Below are 16,519 nucleotides of genomic sequence, written 5' to 3'. Positions count from 1 at the left end.
CGGTGTGGAACTGACGCAAACTTAAACATTGGGCCTTCCCAGATAGCGTTCAACGAAATTCCGAAAGTAATTCAAAATGCGTTACGCGTTACTTGTAAAAGTAATTCAATTACAGTTACAATTACATAAAACCTAATGTAATTCGGGAAGTAATTAATTACTTTGAAAGTAATTAATTACAGCAATTCAATTACTTGTGATTAATTACTTTACAGGTCTGCAAACGAAATATCGCGTTCCCAAAGTGTGCAGATTTTATTCGAACGAATTATTACGAAGTGAGCTCTTCGCCTCTGTGTAGCAAGAGGGCGCTGAAAGCAACATTGCTGACGTCATCCGGCATGGGAGAATGCCAGCTTCGTAGCAGACGACAATGCTAGGTGACGTCAGTGTCTCCCTTCGGGCGAACCGCTGTGCGCTTTGCATTTTAGTTTCGGTTTGGTATTGTCATCATTTACGAAATAATTACGCGCACAAAATGAAAGCGAATGTTGTATTCGGTATCTTTTTTTTTTTTTCGGATCCTTGCGAAGTCTCCCGCTCCCGCGGCATAGTAGTTAAGATGATCGCCTTCCACGCCCAGACTGGGAGGTGACGCAGGTTCGAATCCCCTCACCAGCTGTGCTGTCTGGGGTTTTCCCTCGGTTTTCCCTCAGATTTTCCAGACGAATGTCGGCGCAGTTCCCGTTGAAGTCGGCCCAGGACGCGTACTAACCCCCCTTGTCCCCAGACATGTACAAGACACTCAAAAATGTATTTAAGATAAGATAATAAATACTAACGCTAGAATGTAATTAAGATAGAGTACAAAATACTTCAAAAGGTATTTGAAATACAATTAAGATACTATTTATCCTTGAACGCAAAAAGTCATCGGTCACTGGTCAATGCGGCTAGTCGCCGCTATGTGACATGAATCATCTAAACCCCGCGCACTAAGCAAGCCGCCGCTGTGTGATAGGAGTCATCTAAACATAAGTCACCAAAAGATGAAAACGAGATACCACATAACTCCACTAAGTATATGTGACCCATAACAAAGCAAACTTCTATCAGGTGCCTGCTCGGCGAGGTCAGAATTCGGCGTCACCACATCAGGGCACACGTATTAGAACCCTCACTCGCCAAGGATTAGTACACACGGGGCAAGGCCTCTAAATGGAGACTTTCAAGAAGGGCCAATGTCCGGGTCAAATGTCCGGGTCAACAAGGGACTCAGGGAATTTCCACTGAACAAGCAAGGTAATGGAAAGACAAGACACAGAAAGTTTGAGAGGGAGATCCAAAATATGTAATTACAGTATTGAGTAGAAAATACCATAAAATGTATTTTAAATAGAGTACAAATACACTCAACAAAAAGTATTGAGTAGAGTACCAAAATACCACAAATTGTATTTAAAATACAGTATTTTAAATACAATACTCCAAATACGTACAAGTCTGCTTGTCCCCCACTCCTTCCTGCTGTCCTCTTTCCATCTGTCCACGTCTGTACGCCGCTCATAGCCACAGTTGCTTCGCGGTGCTAACACGGAATAAAAACGCACTTCCGTGATTGTGGAACACGTGGAGGAGAGAGAGAAAGAAAGGAAGACAGGAACCCCTGGGGGGGAGGTGTTTCAGACGAAAGAAGCAGCTTGTGGCAAGTGACAGATGGATGGGGTTTTAGATTTTTTTCAACTCTTTAGGGCGTCACGTTACCCAAGATGGTCAATCGGAGGGCTTTGTGCATGGGAACTTCGTGTACCTTATCAGCAATTTTGGTAAAACCCTGCGTTGTTCATATAACTGCATCCTTTCCTCGATTTTCGTTGCGATGCAAGCACGTGAACTGACAGCGTCACTCACGCTTTAACTTGAAAAAGAGATGGCGACGCCAATCATTCAACCATGCATATTCGAGCAATCTGTGGCCCATACTCCAAAAATATAAAATTTTATTAAAATTCATTCGAGAATTACAACAAATAATTTGACGTCATCATTCACTGAGATGTACGACAGAGGACAGGCGATAGAGACTAATTTTCAAAGCACGTTCCACAAATTTCTGCTCGTCTAACGGAGGGCTTCCTGAAGTTCAATATCCAATTGAGTACGTAGCATGTCCGCGTAAAACGTCCTAATGAGATCATGCAAGACCACGGTCACTGTTTGCCCCACCCACCAATCTATGTATCTATAGTTGGACCAGAATTCAATACCTTCCGCCTCTACAATGTTGATGCTGTCAACCCTCAGAGCCTTCTCGCCGTACCAGTAAGACCCCGCCACAAAATCCACTTCGACACGGAATCTCCTTGCTGCAAGCGCAACATAAGCATCGGGATATGTACCATAGTGAGCCCTCAAAACAACGTCTCCCCAGCTTGATGCCAAACTAAACTTCACTACTGGTTCCCCATCCTTGCAAAAGTCTATGACCGGTCTGTCTGGACGAAAAGTGTCCAACCCCGCAATGGTTACGTTGTGGATCGAAATTCCCAACACTCCATTCCGTAACAGGAACTCTCTGTCGGCATCGTCTGAGAGGTCCTTTTCCGCTGGCAATCTTAACAGAGCCCTCTCCACCTCCTCCACCATTTTTGTGACGTCAGCTCCACAGGCGTATGCTGGTTCGATCCTGGGATGGAAAGGTGGAAGTGACGTCGTCTGAGTAGGGACTGCGGTTGAAGTCGAATAGTCCTCATAGTCAGGGCCTCTTGTAGCGGACGCTGAAAGGTGAAGTAGGTCTTGGTTCCATTGCAAAAGCAAAAGTGAGAGAAGTACATATCGCATCACCACATACATCGAGCGTCACGTCATTTAGTGTGGTTATTCGATTGTCCAAGCCACCAGGACAAAAACTGCGCAAGTTTCATTCCAATGGACGGTGCAGTTAATTAGAAAATTACAATTAAAGATTACGGGCAACACTGTACTATGTATTCGAAATGAATCCGTATTCCTGCAACATACGGCGGCAACCACACTGCATGCGTGTAACACTGGGCGCGACATAACAATCCACCACAATCCACCATAAAATCCGCCCCTGCAATCCACACAACGATCCACATCTGAGGATAAACGGATAAGCGAACTGAAATGAAATGCTGAGCCGTTGAAAAAAAAAAATGTGTCAGACGTTCAAGAAGCCAGACAGCGTCGGGACTTGTTTGTTCACAGAAGTTCGCAGAGAGAGTTTTGTTCGTTCGAAAGAGGCCGCGAACACAAGGAGCGCGCAGGCGCAGCAGGGAAAAGTAGGGAGAGCCTCCATCGAACAGCGGCCAGCGCTGGGTTACTTCGCAAAAAAACACTGTTTATAGGGGTTTCAGAATGCATATGTAAACAGGGAGACAAAGAATATGGTTACTAAAATAACGAAGTTCCGATGTAATATTGTGCAATACCAATTTTCAGTGTTGCCCGCTGTACAGGGGGCTGTTTGACACCAGGCGTCGCACCGCTCCACTACGCCGCATCTTTCATGGCAAATTAAAAATGTTTATAGCGCGTTGTCGGTCGTATGCTTCCGCATATGGTATTTAGAAGCAACAAAGTTTCTAGTCACATCAACAGCATATCATGCTTGTCTACTGCTTTACAGTACCTGTAAAGGCACTGTCGCTCCCGTTCCAGCTGTTTCGAAACTCCGGTGACATTTTATACTGTATCAAACAGTGGCCACTGACCACTCGGAACCGTGGACACTGTACAGAAAATTCCACGCGATAGTATTCCATTGAGTACGCGGCAAGAGCAAACGCCGGATGTTGAGAATATGCCGGAGTACGCCTCTCTGAAAAAAAAAAGAAAGAAAGAAAGAAAAGAGAAAGACTAGAAAACGCATGGGACGTTTTCGCAGCGTCAAAACGTCGCGCACACGCCCGGGCCTTGCACACGCGGCGAAGAAACACCCGCGAGGCGACCACCCAAAGCGCATGGGACGCGTAGGGAACGAGTGACGTGCGCTACTATTGCTATATTCGACGACAAAAATGTCTGTCATGCCGATGCTCTTCTTTCCTGCTGTTCCTGCGTTCCTTTATTCCAGATAACCATTAAAATATTCAAGTAAATTTGGTGTGATGGACAATATCCGAAAAATGTATGCGAACTGCTCATACGCAACCTTGTCTGCCGCACGACGGCCCTGTCTACTTCTTGGAAAACGCACCCAGACGCGCGAGATAGTCGACAGATCCCGGTGTACACCCTCGGCGCGCGTTGAAAAACTAGTTTTTACGAGGTCACACGCACGTCGAGCGCGCGCGCGCGCGCGTCCTGAAAACGTCGGGAAAACGCTCCATGCGTTTAGGCCATAATGAGGACTCGACCTTGAGAAAAGTAAAGTCACTAAATAGGGAGTATTTAATGACTCTAGAGAAAAGGAACACCGCGGTCTTGTACAGGCGCCCCACAGAGCTACGAAGTACCTGGACGGCGGCGTTCCTGGCGTCTTCCTCTACCCTGAGCACCGCCTTCTCGCTCCTCCGCGTAGGGAGTGACGTCACGCGTGACGCGAGAGTGACGTCACGTGACGACATATAGTGGTATCGGTTTCTTCTTTGATGGGTTTCCGGGTGCGAACGCCCATTGAAGTAGATCTCCGTTACCTCCACGGATCTGTATATACTCCTCTATAGGGGAAACAGTTAGCCGAAGCTTTTTGGCTGCAGGTACAGCGTACGTTTTTAAGTGCTCAAACGTCGCCATGCCGGTACTGGACAGCTGTTTCGGCCTTTCTGGACCACCTTCAGCAGTATACGCAGGCAGGCAACGTTTGAGCGGGTGGCTATATAGCTGGAGGTGTGCGCCTATGTCCACGGATCCGCGCGGGTATATCTACACAACATCCAGGTTTTGTGGCTAATGTTTCGGAATCCGGGAATAATACCAGATATCCGCATTTTATCCACAAATGACAATTAGTTCCTCTGCTGACGTCCCCTATGGCGTGACGTCCCTTTCATTGCTATTGGACAGCTATAGATGACATCATAACGTTCCTGAGAGAGTTTGTCCGCGGAAAAGCAATAACGTTTCGCGCATAGCATTTTCATCGTACAAATATTTTCTTACAAATGCTAGCGTCACGTATGTACGTTATCCAGACTAACGCGGATCTTATCTCACATGCGCGGATATCATGATGATGCGGATACTGTTAACCTATGCGCGCTCGATCGCTTCTAAGTAACAGCCTCTTAGATCTGCATCTCATTTGCTGCCGTGCATCTTGCTCGAGGTGAGAGGTCCGTTGCACAGCGACGTTCACTTACACTCATACGATTCAGAATATGAGAGCGTTGCCAACAAAAGCGTGATGGCAACAAGTGATGACTTGGACATTGTCGTGGTCAGTGATCCCAGCTTTGTCTGTAAATGAGATAATAAGACAAAATGTAACAGAGATACTGACAATACTGGGTCGTATTATTGCTCAGCTAAATGTGGCTTGAAGAGAAGTAGTTCCAATGCGGTAGTTTCGGTAGCTAGGCACGCTTCTGCTGAGACCGGAAGGTTGCAGATCAACCGTAAACCATTTCAGAAAAACAAGCGCCACCTGTGGCACGCAAGGGGGGTGGGGGGTGATGGTGATAGGGCTTGCCGTTGTCGGCCTCACGTATGTGGGCAACGTCACGACTGACGCCCTGGGGGAGTGTGCGTCCTGGGCCGACTTCTCAGTGAACTGTGCCGACATATGTCTGAAAGCGTCTGAGCCCTGAGCCCATACCAGCTCCCGAGCCCGGTGCCATACCAGCTCCCGTGGCTCAGTGTGCGTCCTGGGCCGACTTCTCAGTGAACTGCGCCGACATATTTCTGAAAGCATATGAGGAATACCCAGGAAAAAGCCCAGATAGCACAGCCGGCACCGGGATTCGAACCCGGGTACCTCCCAGTCTCGACGTGACATGGCCAGCACGCTAACCACTGAGCCACGGGAGCTGGTATGGCACGCAAGGGCTCATGGGAACTTATAGCGCCTCATTACGAGACGACCAGAGGCCGAGGTAGAAGAACAACAACATTTCCGGTGTGCGCAGCGGCAGCGGCAGCCAGGGTAAACCACAACCGAAGCAGACGACAGAGCAGTGTCCCGCAAAGTTCCCGTGCTGCTTTGCGCCACGCGCGTGGCGCCACGCGCGGCATCTTTTTAAAATCGTCTATTGGGACGTCTGCATCAAAAATGAAATTAAAATTATTTTTACTTTGTCTGTGTGTACTTACAGATAATACAGCTAGATAAAACATCATTTCCAACAAAAGTGGTTAACTGGGGAAGAACTATATTGCCGATTATCTTTAAAGGGCGCGGGTACAGATTACTCCGCACTCAGCAGTAACGCGTTATCGATGCATGCATCATGCAGCAGAGGAAAGTCAAAATTGGAGCAAGATACGTAGATACGTTCGACATATAAATGAGTTAGAAATATACTAGGATCTAAGGATACCAAGGAGAGAATATTTAAAATCGACAACTTATACTATTGATGCTCTTTCCGGGTTCCATATCCCGACACCAGTGGTTTATCCAGAATCCCAAGCACGGAGGGGTCTTAGAAAAATTTGGAGGGGGGGCGCTAATTATAGTTACGTCATTACAGCTTAACATATCATTGCTGACATGTGTCTAAAGCTGAAATCGCAAGGGCATCCCCTGTAGGGGGTACACAGCTCAGAAAGTTAGGGGGTGATGTCACTGAACATTTGGGGAGGTTGGGGGGTGTAGCGGTGGGTCTGGATTAATCACTGCCCGACACCGCAACACCCGTACGCTCTAATGGCTTTACCTTTGTCGCTTCGGGGCTCCCAGCTGCAGCTCTTCTGTCCTCTACCTGCTTATGAGATATCGCTTATGAAGAGAGGATGCTGTTATACGGCATAATCGTGGATACGGCGTGGCGGATTTATTCGCCATCCAACGTAAATATTTCTCTAGCGATATCCTGTACGTCGACGTCAAAGGGATTTATTTGCTCAGAATAAAAGAAGCCTTTCTGCAGTTAGACATAAAAAAAAGAATAAAAAAAAGGAAAAAAAGTCCGCCACATATGACTCTTATCGTATAGGCGAGTGACGTCATGTAAATGCTGCTGATAAAGAGGATACTATTTCTTAGAGAGATTTTGTCAATTTGGCATTCCCTGCGGTCATAAACATCCCGGAGGAATATCACTGCACTATAAAACAGCTGAGTATGGTAGCACAGCTGATGCCATTATGTTTCTACGCGCCTTCAACTTAAACGTCCTACACAGGTCCACCTGGGGGGGGGGGGGGGGGGGGGGGCTTCATCGTCGTCCATGAGTCTCCAGAAGTTATGATTGATTTCCTCTCTCACAACTTTGAGAGAGAGAGGGAGCTAAAGCCTGGCTTCCTGGCTTTTAGTTGGGTATAGACCACTTGCACCCCTACGTCATCGATTACGTTTCGCCGCCGCGCAAAGCATACTGGTGGGCACCTATCAACCTTATCAGCCTTTTCGGCCTATCAGCAGGCGCGTTTTTCCCGCTTCTTGCCAACCAGAGCAAAATATAACCTCGAACCGGTCTTCTCGGGACGCCACATGTTTGTAAACAGAAAGTGGTCTATAGGACACTCCTCACGTCACCCTGTCGGGAGGTCACTTTCTGACGTGGTGGTTGTGCTAATGAAAGAGCTCGCCATTGTCGACCTCACAGAGGTGGGCAACGTCACTCACGCCTAACGCTGTCGGGAGAATGTGCGTCCTGGGCCGACTTCTAAGGGAACTGTGCCGACTTAAGTCTGACAGCCCAGGAAAAACTTACCAGTCTCGACGTGACATGTCCACCACGCTAATCACTGAGCCACGCGCGCTGGTGACCTTCTGACGTCACTCACTCGAACGTTGCCTACCTGTGCACCGCTGACGATGGACCAATAAGGCCAGAACAGCTGCCCATAGTGCAGGTGCGGCGACGTTTAACGTGGATCGACGCTCATAACCACATCAACTGACGTCACCTCTGTTTTTTTATGACATCGTCGACGCCCGACCGTTGTGGTGGACAGAGCAATTAAACATAGAAGGCCAAACACAGTACAAAGTCTCACAACGCCCCTCTCCATACTTTGAATCAGGGTTTCGGAACGGGGTCTCCCATTCCGTTACAATTCCATTCCGAGGAATGGGGATTTGCGATAATTCCATTCCTTTCAATTCCTCGGAATGAAAAGGTATGGCCAATTCCCACTCCTGGAATGGCTTGACAACCCCATTCCATTCCTTTAATTCCATCAATAAAAGAAAAAGGAGCGGTAACCGAGCTGGGTAGCCCAGCAGTGCTATAGAGGTGTTGACATTACCCATCACGGAAAAAGCAAAAAGACAAGGTTATTTCGCCCTTGACCGTGTGGCACCCAGACCAGTCCATTCCAATTCCATTCCGCCTGCGAAAAAGAAAAAAGCCTAATTTCATTCCATTCCTAGGACAGTTTCCGCCATTCACTCTTAAAAATGAACTTCACCTCATAGCACGCTCCTAGCCAACCATTATCTCGAATGATATCGTTATCTGCCCTGATTTGTTGAAAACGGGGGGCGTACGCCATTTCTGTGACACTTATGCTGTTCATAATTGTCACAGAAAAGGCGTACGCCCCGTGTTTTCAACAAATCAGGGCAGATAACGATATCATTCGAGATAATGGTTGGCTAGGAGCGTGCTATGAGGTGAAGTTCATTTTTAAGAGTGTTCCATCCCAATTCCATTCCGGGCTCTGATAAGTCTGGAATGATTCCGGAATCATTCCAACCCCGGAGTGGCAACTCTGCAACCCTGCTTTGAATTGAATCGTGGAAGTTTAAGAAAAGGTACCAGCCAGAAAAGACGTCATGACGACGGTACCGCTATACTGTCCCAAAGAAGTTGCCGCCAAAACATCCCATAAAAAACGGACCGGATCTCCAATAAAGTTGCCGTGATCAAAAACCACGAATCCATCGTGGACATACGACATGGATGGAAACGACCACCTTATATTGTCATCGTGATCCTGTCCGTATCCATCTCGTCTCCAACAAATTAGGACAACAACAACAACAACAACAATAGATGTCGACGATGAGATGGGGTACGTGTGTCGCCGCGGGGATGCGGTACCCTATACCTATAGGGTTCCGCGTTTTCAGTTTTAATCGAAAAACATCGAAAAACATACGCCGGGTAAATTCTCCCTCATTCGGTTTTAATCGAAAAACATCAAATAGAGAGGAACATTCCAAGCGTCCACACTCTTAAAAATGAACTTCACCGCATAGCACGCTCCTAACCAACCATGGACTCAAATGGTATCGTTATCTGCCCTGATTTGTTGAAAACGGGAGGCGTACGCCTTTTTTGTGACACTTATGAACAGGGGTTTATTAAAACTTAAAAATTATAAAAGTTAGGGAGGATGTCTACGTTACGGCGGAAGCTCCACCTTCTTCGGGACAAAAGAGCCCTTATCTTACCTTAAGAGGCAAAAAGGACCCTTATCAGCCTCGTGGCCACATTTAGCCCTTTTGTCCCGAGGAAGGCGGAGCTTCCGCCGTAACGTAGACATCCTCCCTAACTTTTATAATTTTTAAGTTTTAATAAACCCCTGTTCATAAGTGTCACAAAAAAGGCGTAAGCCTCCCGTTTTCAACAAATCAGGGCAGATAACGATACCATTTGAGTCCACGGTTGGTTAGGAGCGTGCTATGCGGTGAAGTTCACTTTTAAGAGTGCAGGAAAAGCAGGCTTTCCTTTATTACTGTTCTTTTCTTGGCATTTGCTATATGGTTGGATGACCTGCGACCAGATTGAGTGTTCCAGGGTCAATCCTTTTTTCCCGGACCGGGTGCGCTTAGGTAGCTTAGGGCTGCCACCTTTCGTAGTGAAAAATACCGGCTGAGGGAGAGGAAAAGGAGGAAATGTTCCCGGGAAAGGGAGTGTAAGTGAGGGGTGGACAGTATACAGAGAGAGTGAGAGAAAGAACGAGCGTACTGGCTCGAGACAACAATGATAATAATAATGAATAACTAAGAAAACGACTGGTGACCACGGAGTTGGGTCTGTGCTCCAGATTTATTCAAGCTGTAGTGGAATGTTGAAAGGAAAACCCCGTAAAAGCCCCTATGAAAGGTGTTCAACGACAAATACCGGCAAAAGGCTGCCGGTATCACCTTCCTACCGGCAACTGGCAGAGTGAGCAAATAACCGACCGTGCCGGTATAATACCGGCCTGGTGGCAATCCTAGGTGCGCTGGTCAGAATCTCATTCTTCTGCCATTGTAGGTACGGTACCCCACCGCGATTGTGAACCTTTTAGGGACGTGACGTCAAGTAGAATCTCGGTCAGCGGCTTTTAGTTGTTTAGTGGAGAGGTTACGAAAGTACTTCCACTTTCCACGTACGGCGGTCCTGTCTTTCTGCGGTACCCGAGATGGGAAAAAAAAGGGAAGAGGGCCTCGGACTAAGTTTGCGAAAATAGGCTCCTCATGCAGCAGCAGTCGGAGCGGCCAATCGTATTCTTGAAATGGGGGGAGGGGGGTGAACGCAACCTCGAGACGAAGCCTATGCGCCAGTGATGCAAAACGGCGAGGCACACGCAAGGGCAATGGCGAAGCAAAGGTCAGGGTCCACTTCGGTCCGCATCGGAACTCTTGATGGAACGTCACGGGACCATTGCGCATGCGTGAGAGAATGCAATGCAGCGCAACAACTTTATTGTGAGATAATGAATGAGGGGCTTCATCGCCATGTGCGATACTCTACCCCCTTGCTGATGGTGATGTGAGGAATGACATAATGACCCCCTTCACAATAAGGACACACACATAGAGAATAAGGATCAAAGTCCTATGGTGTACAGAAAGGTGAAGAGAATTCGATGCAGGTTCCCGATATGCCTTTTGCGTACTCACAAACTGTCATATGATAAGGTAAGATAAACTTTATTACACAGTTAAGGTGTGGGCAAGTGGTGCCAAAAAAGCCAAAGAGCTTGACTGGGCCCTGACAACGACTGGACTTGTTGACGACGTCATTCATTGAGAACATTCATACTCTAGCAATCCGTTACCAGACTCGAAAAAAAAAGTGAAATTGTATTAAAATTCATCCGAGAATTGCCGAATTTTATCCTAGCCAATTTAACCATGAGATTAACCTCTTATTCACTACGATACAATACAATGAGCCCTACTTCACACCGTGTGCACGAACTAACTATGGCTCACAGTTGGTTTCATATAATCTTCCACGACATATTAATTCCCATATCCAAAACAACATTAACATCAGCTGTCTTTGAATTTGCTCAAAAAGGGCCATGTATGTTCACTAGGATAGTCATATTATTTCGTGTGTTCTCATAGCTTTTTTGTTTTATGCATCTTAATGCATTGTGTTCATTACCATTGTCTAACTCCGTGATTCATCTGGTTTGCTATTTGTCATTGCTTTATCTGTCGAGTGTACAAAAGGGGGGTCAGACCTCGTCAAGCTGCAGTTTTTGCAGCTTTTTGTCTGTATCCCCCCACCAAGTGTCATTGGTGAAATAAATTATTATTATTATAATTACAACGATGAACTTTTATTTGATGTCATCGCGGCATATAGGACAGGCGGTAAGGGCAAATTTTCAAATCACGTTCCACGAATTCCTGCTCGTCTAACGAAGGGCTTCGTAAAGTTCGCTAAACAGTTCATTCTGTAGTCGGTCCGTGTACAGACTTCTAATACCATCGTACAAGATCAGATTCGCCATGGGCTCCAACCACCGACCTATGTCACTATTCCCGAACCGCAATTCAATATCTTCTACCTCTACAGCGTTGACGCTGTCAACCCTCGGTACCTCCTTGCCGCCCCAGTAAGGCCATTCTGCAAAATCCACTTCGACGCGCAATCTTCCTGCGGTAATCTCAATATAAGACTCGTAGTAAGTGCCATAATGCAGCTTCAGAGCAACGCGCCGATAAGTAGCCGTCGGTGCCAAACTGAGCTTGACTACTTGTTCACCATCCCTGCAAAAGTTCATGACTGGTCTGTCTGGGCGAAGATTATCCAATCCCTCCATGGTTTCGTTGTGGATCGAAATTCCTAACACTTCAGACCTCATGCCGAGGTTCTTTATCGCTGGTAAGGTCTGGAGTGCCCTCTCCACTTTCTCCACCGTTTTGCTGACGTCAGCTCCACAGGTGGATGCTGGTTCGATCCTGGGATGGAAAGGTGCGGGTGACGTTCTTCCCAGTGTCGTCTCTGCACTAGTGGCAATAGTGGCCGTAGTGCCATAGTCCCCGTATTCAGCTGGAACGCGTTCTGTCCCTGAAAGATAAACCAGATGAGAACGAGCTGGTGTACTGTAAGAGGTAAAGGAGGGTAATAACATATCATCGAGTGTTAAGGAACACACAAGACGAAGAAGTTGGAAGGATATCTTCAAGTAAATGTTACCTATTTCTATAAACTAGGTCTTGTTGAACAAGAGAGAACTGATGTTCTGAGGCTGGAACAACAAGAAAGGACAAATGTATACAAAGCCTCAAATCGCCTAAGAAATGAACGATGAAAGTCACTGAAAAGGTTAGCCAGCTGTAGGACTCGAAGCCACATCTTCTTGATTACCGGTCCAGGGCTCTACCAATTGAGCTAAGCTAACGCGCCTCCTCAGGGACATCCAAGGGTGCGTCATCTGAAGGGATAAACTAGCCACTCTTTCTCACTCATCCTCCTTTCACTCTTACATTTTTGCTCACTCATACGCATATTAATACGACAGGATCGACGCAAGCGGCAACTTTTGAACACGAGAGGATCCTAGGTCTTGTTGATACGCTTAACCTCCGTGGCCTCCACGGAACTGCTGATATTCTCCCTGCAAAGTTCTAGGGATGTCAATTGCGTTCGCACTCCCCGTTCGTAAGATTGCGGTCAGAAATCTTTCACGGTGACGAGTACCCCGAGAGATCTGCGCAGAGCGTCGGTAGTGGGTTGTCACCCATCGCCCTTGTGTTCTTTCTAGTAACGAGAATGTGGAGAGTGTATTCTCAGCCTCGCGCTGGACAGCGTTGACCAGGATTAGATAGTACCAGGATCCGCGGTTGATTCAGGAATATTCCCCTGTCTCTTTCTAACACTACCTATAGCCCAATGGTTAGCTGATGGCGTACGTGTTCCCGATGATCAACATGCTGGCCGCCCGGACCCTCATCGGTAACGTAATAATGGTAATAGTACTAATGGTAACGTGTTGATCTTGCTGAGATCAGGATCGCGTCTTGGATCCCGTCCGAGGACGGTAGAAATGTGTGTGTGTGGGGGGGGGGGGGGGGGGGAGGTGAACATCGCTTCCAGCACAGTGTGTCGGAGAATATTCCGGCGCACGTGAAATGAACCCCAGGTGGTCGAAATTATTGGATCCTACAGCGTAACATCATGGCACCATCACTGTTATTACTGGCGGGCCGATATCGCGGCAACTTGCTCAAGGAGGCTGCACGCGTCCAAGACCAACGTCACAAGGAACTGTGCCGACGACTGCCTTGAAGCATCCGACAAAAACCCAAGGAAAACGCCAGAATTCGTACCTGGGTCATCCCCCGGGGTAGCTCAGCAGACTCTATGATAATGCCCTTTTGCGAATCTCTTGCGGACAGAGGACAGCAGGAAGGAGTGGGGGAGAAAGGGGTTAGTATGCGTCCTGGGCCGACTTCAGGGGGAACTGTGGAAGGTCTTCGGAAAACCCAGGGAAAACACGAGACAGCACAGCCGGTGACAGGATTCGAACCCGTGTCACCTCCCAGTCCCGGCGTGGAAAGCAATCATCCTAACCACTATGCCACGGGAGCTATGGTCATTCGCACTTTGTGGAAGACCTCGATCTGATGGAGGCGATAGCCGCAGTAGACCTCCGCTCCATTCCTAAAGTGCAACGCGCTAGATGAAAGGACACATAGACGATCACTTACATGGATAGGATGTAGAAGGTGACAGCGTCATCAACGACAGGGTGATGACGACAAGGGACGACGTGGACACCCTCATGTTCGAAAAGAACCGGACTTGTCTGTAAATGAAACAGCAGGACAGAACGTAACGAAGGTAGTGACAACACTGTTATATATATATATATATTGCTCTAAAAGAAATGGTCAACCCTATGCAGTTATGGAAACGTACCGGAATACGTAAACTCGTTAAATAAGTAAGCGTATTCGCCTCAAGATCGAACGGTGTCGGCACGCGGCGGAGAAACGATGAACTACCGTAGTGTGGATAACTTCCTCGCGTCGTCTGCTCTTACACGTTTAATCCGCATTCAGTGCACTAGGTCGAGCATTGGGAAACGTAACAGTATCGTACCACCGCGGCACAAGTGATATTCCCGCGAATAAATCGTGATAAATCGGTGATATCGTAAATAATCAGTGATAAATGTACACAAGAGTTACGGAAAGGAACCATCAACTCAGAACATCGGCCGGCGTGTAATCCACACTAGAAAAGTGGCGGTGTCGCCCCCTTCAGGTCGATCTCGGAGCGAATAGTAGATTCCATATCACGACAAAGTTTCAACGATTTTACCTTTCCGCTTCAGGTCTGCAGCTCCTGCTCCAACTTCCTCCCACTTGTGAGATAACGCTTTATCAGGACAGAATACTTTTATACTGTATGGTTATGGATATCAATTACACGTCGAATGACTATGTATATCCGTCTTCAATGGTAAATATTTCTCGATCCACACTGTTGACGTCAAAGTGTTTCCAAAGTGCAAAAATATGGAAGCCTTTGCGGTTGGCTCCTTGGACAGAAAATAAGCCTATGATTCATGCCGTGTAGGCAAGTGACGTCATATGTATATCGCGAAATGCTCCTGATGAGAGGAAACTTTCATCACAGATGCTTGGTCAGCTCGGCAGTCCTTCTGGATAACAGTTCGGATGACACTGTGTTATAATCGCAGCGCGTGTTAGAAACGTTGCTTTAGCGCTCTATATCATTCCACCAGAATGTCCTACGCATGTCCATCGGACGTCCTGTAGCCGGTACGTAGGATAGCTAGGAATGCCTCCTCTCATTTGCGCATTTTGCGAGACTGTATTTATGGTCTGACACCCCGACTATCAGAGCTCCGAATAGCACCCGATTCACCCCCCCCCCCCAAATCCGGGAAAGACATTTAACCCGAAAAAGTCATACCCTATAATGTGGACAGGGGCGGTTCCTTTGGGTTGAGTAGTGGCTTCTTGGGTAGTTACAACTCACTTGTAACTGTGACTAGTTACTTTTTAGTCGAGTTCAGCTGAAGGAGAAAAAGAAATCGGGTCCGTCACCTCTCAAAATGTTACTGCGCCGCAGATGGAATGGCTGCACACAGAGAGGTCACGCTCGCTCCTCCGCGAGAAAATATAGCTCACCATGCTCACTCTGCTTCCGTATTGGCTGTTCAGTCTGGCCACATGGCATCACCACCACGCTCCGTGGTACAGCCGGCACGGGGTTCGATCCTGGGAGGTACCCAGGTTCGAATCCCGGAGCCGGCTGTGCTGTCTGGGGTTTTTCATGGGTTTTCCTCCGGCACTTTCATACATACGTTGGCACAGCTCCCTTAGAAGTCGGCCCATGACGCACATTCCCCAGTGCGTCAGTCGTGACGTTGCCCACCTCTGTGAGGCCGGCATCGGCGAGCTCTTTCAGCCGTACCACCACCACCACCACGCTGCGTGGGGGCGCTACAGTGCTTCTCCGGACTATATTTCTTTTCCTCCTTAGGTTGAACACTATACTGCATATGTCCTAACCTAAGAAGGACGAAGCAGAAGAAGAACCTATAAGAAGGCTTCAAATGCCCCGCCATTTTTCCCAAGCAAGAATTGACCTCTAACACGTGACCTCTAACCGAGAAGCGTCATCATGACGTTGGTAGACAGACTGAAACCGAAACAAATCGGAAGGGGAAGCGCTGGGTTCCACGAATGGATACTTGTTCGCTTCTTCCTAGTCAAAGAAAAGTGGGACCGAAGCGCAGAGTCCCTTGCAGGGACCATCGTAATCCCCTAATAAAGACCGTGGCTTTCGGGAGCGACCTTGTTCACCCCTAGCTTCGAGCGTAGTTCAACTCTACCAAATTGGTGGCGCTGTCGAACACTATGACGTCATTTGTTTACAAACAGTGAGGGGTCTATTGCGTGAATATCGTCATGTCATACTCATACGCACTCAGGATAGACCAACTCCCATGGCCATACACTGGCGTATAGAAAACCCCCTTGATTATTACATTGGTATAAATATGCTTGGACAGCACAATCGCTGAGACGATTTTTTTAGTGTCACTTATATTCGACTTTTTAAAAATGTAACTGTAAAGTGACTATAAGTCTCTGCAATGTGGTAACTGTAGCTGTAACTATAGTTACATTTCAAAAATAGTAACTAACTCAGTTACTATTTGCAGGGTAACTGCAACTTAGTTACTCTTTTTAGTAGCTTACCCGTGACACGTGTCACAAAGAGAATATTGATGCAAC

The 16,519-nt window shown here is 47.4% G+C and overlaps 2 protein-coding genes across 2 annotated transcripts; both read right to left on the bottom strand.

The window, feature by feature from the left end:
- Positions 1-1,923: 1,923 nt before the first annotated feature.
- Positions 1,924-6,839, bottom strand: LOC135398266 (uncharacterized). Its single transcript, XM_064629687.1, has 3 exons — positions 6,783-6,839; positions 5,268-5,364; positions 1,924-2,717 (listed from the first exon to the last, which is right to left on the bottom strand). Exons 2-3 carry the CDS (start codon positions 5,335-5,337, stop codon positions 2,062-2,064), a joined length of 726 nt encoding a protein of 241 aa, XP_064485757.1. The 5' UTR covers positions 5,338-5,364; positions 6,783-6,839; the 3' UTR covers positions 1,924-2,061.
- A 4,691-nt stretch (positions 6,840-11,530) lies between these two features.
- LOC135398265 (uncharacterized) lies at positions 11,531-16,141 on the bottom strand. The gene is made up of 3 exons (XM_064629686.1): positions 14,571-16,141; positions 13,955-14,052; positions 11,531-12,311 (listed from the first exon to the last, which is right to left on the bottom strand). The coding sequence occupies exons 2-3, from the start codon at positions 14,028-14,030 to the stop codon at positions 11,656-11,658; spliced, it is 732 nt and encodes a 243-aa protein (XP_064485756.1). The 5' UTR covers positions 14,031-14,052; positions 14,571-16,141; the 3' UTR covers positions 11,531-11,655.
- Positions 16,142-16,519: the final 378 nt, after the last annotated feature.

This window comes from Ornithodoros turicata, chromosome 6 (assembly GCF_037126465.1).
Source record: "Ornithodoros turicata isolate Travis chromosome 6, ASM3712646v1, whole genome shotgun sequence".
Classification (NCBI taxonomy): Eukaryota; Metazoa; Arthropoda; class Arachnida; order Ixodida; family Argasidae; genus Ornithodoros; species Ornithodoros turicata.
The sequence above is the reverse complement of the archived record's forward strand: the minus strand, read 5'-3'. Positions and strand labels throughout refer to the sequence as shown.

Excerpts from the sequence above, each read along its gene's own strand:
- LOC135398266 (XM_064629687.1), bottom strand. The coding sequence starts at position 5,337 with ATGTCCAAGTCATCACTTGTTGCCATCACGCTTTTGTTGGCAACGCTC. Across the intron at positions 2,718-5,267 it reads ATATTCTGAATCGTATGAGT|CGTCCGCTACAAGAGGCCCT; the intron begins GTAAGTGAACGT and ends TTCACCTTTCAG.
- LOC135398265 (XM_064629686.1), bottom strand. The coding sequence starts at position 14,030 with ATGAGGGTGTCCACGTCGTCCCTTGTCGTCATCACCCTGTCGTTGATG. Across the intron at positions 12,312-13,954 it reads ACCTTCTACATCCTATCCAT|GGACAGAACGCGTTCCAGCT; the intron begins GTAAGTGATCGT and ends TTTATCTTTCAG.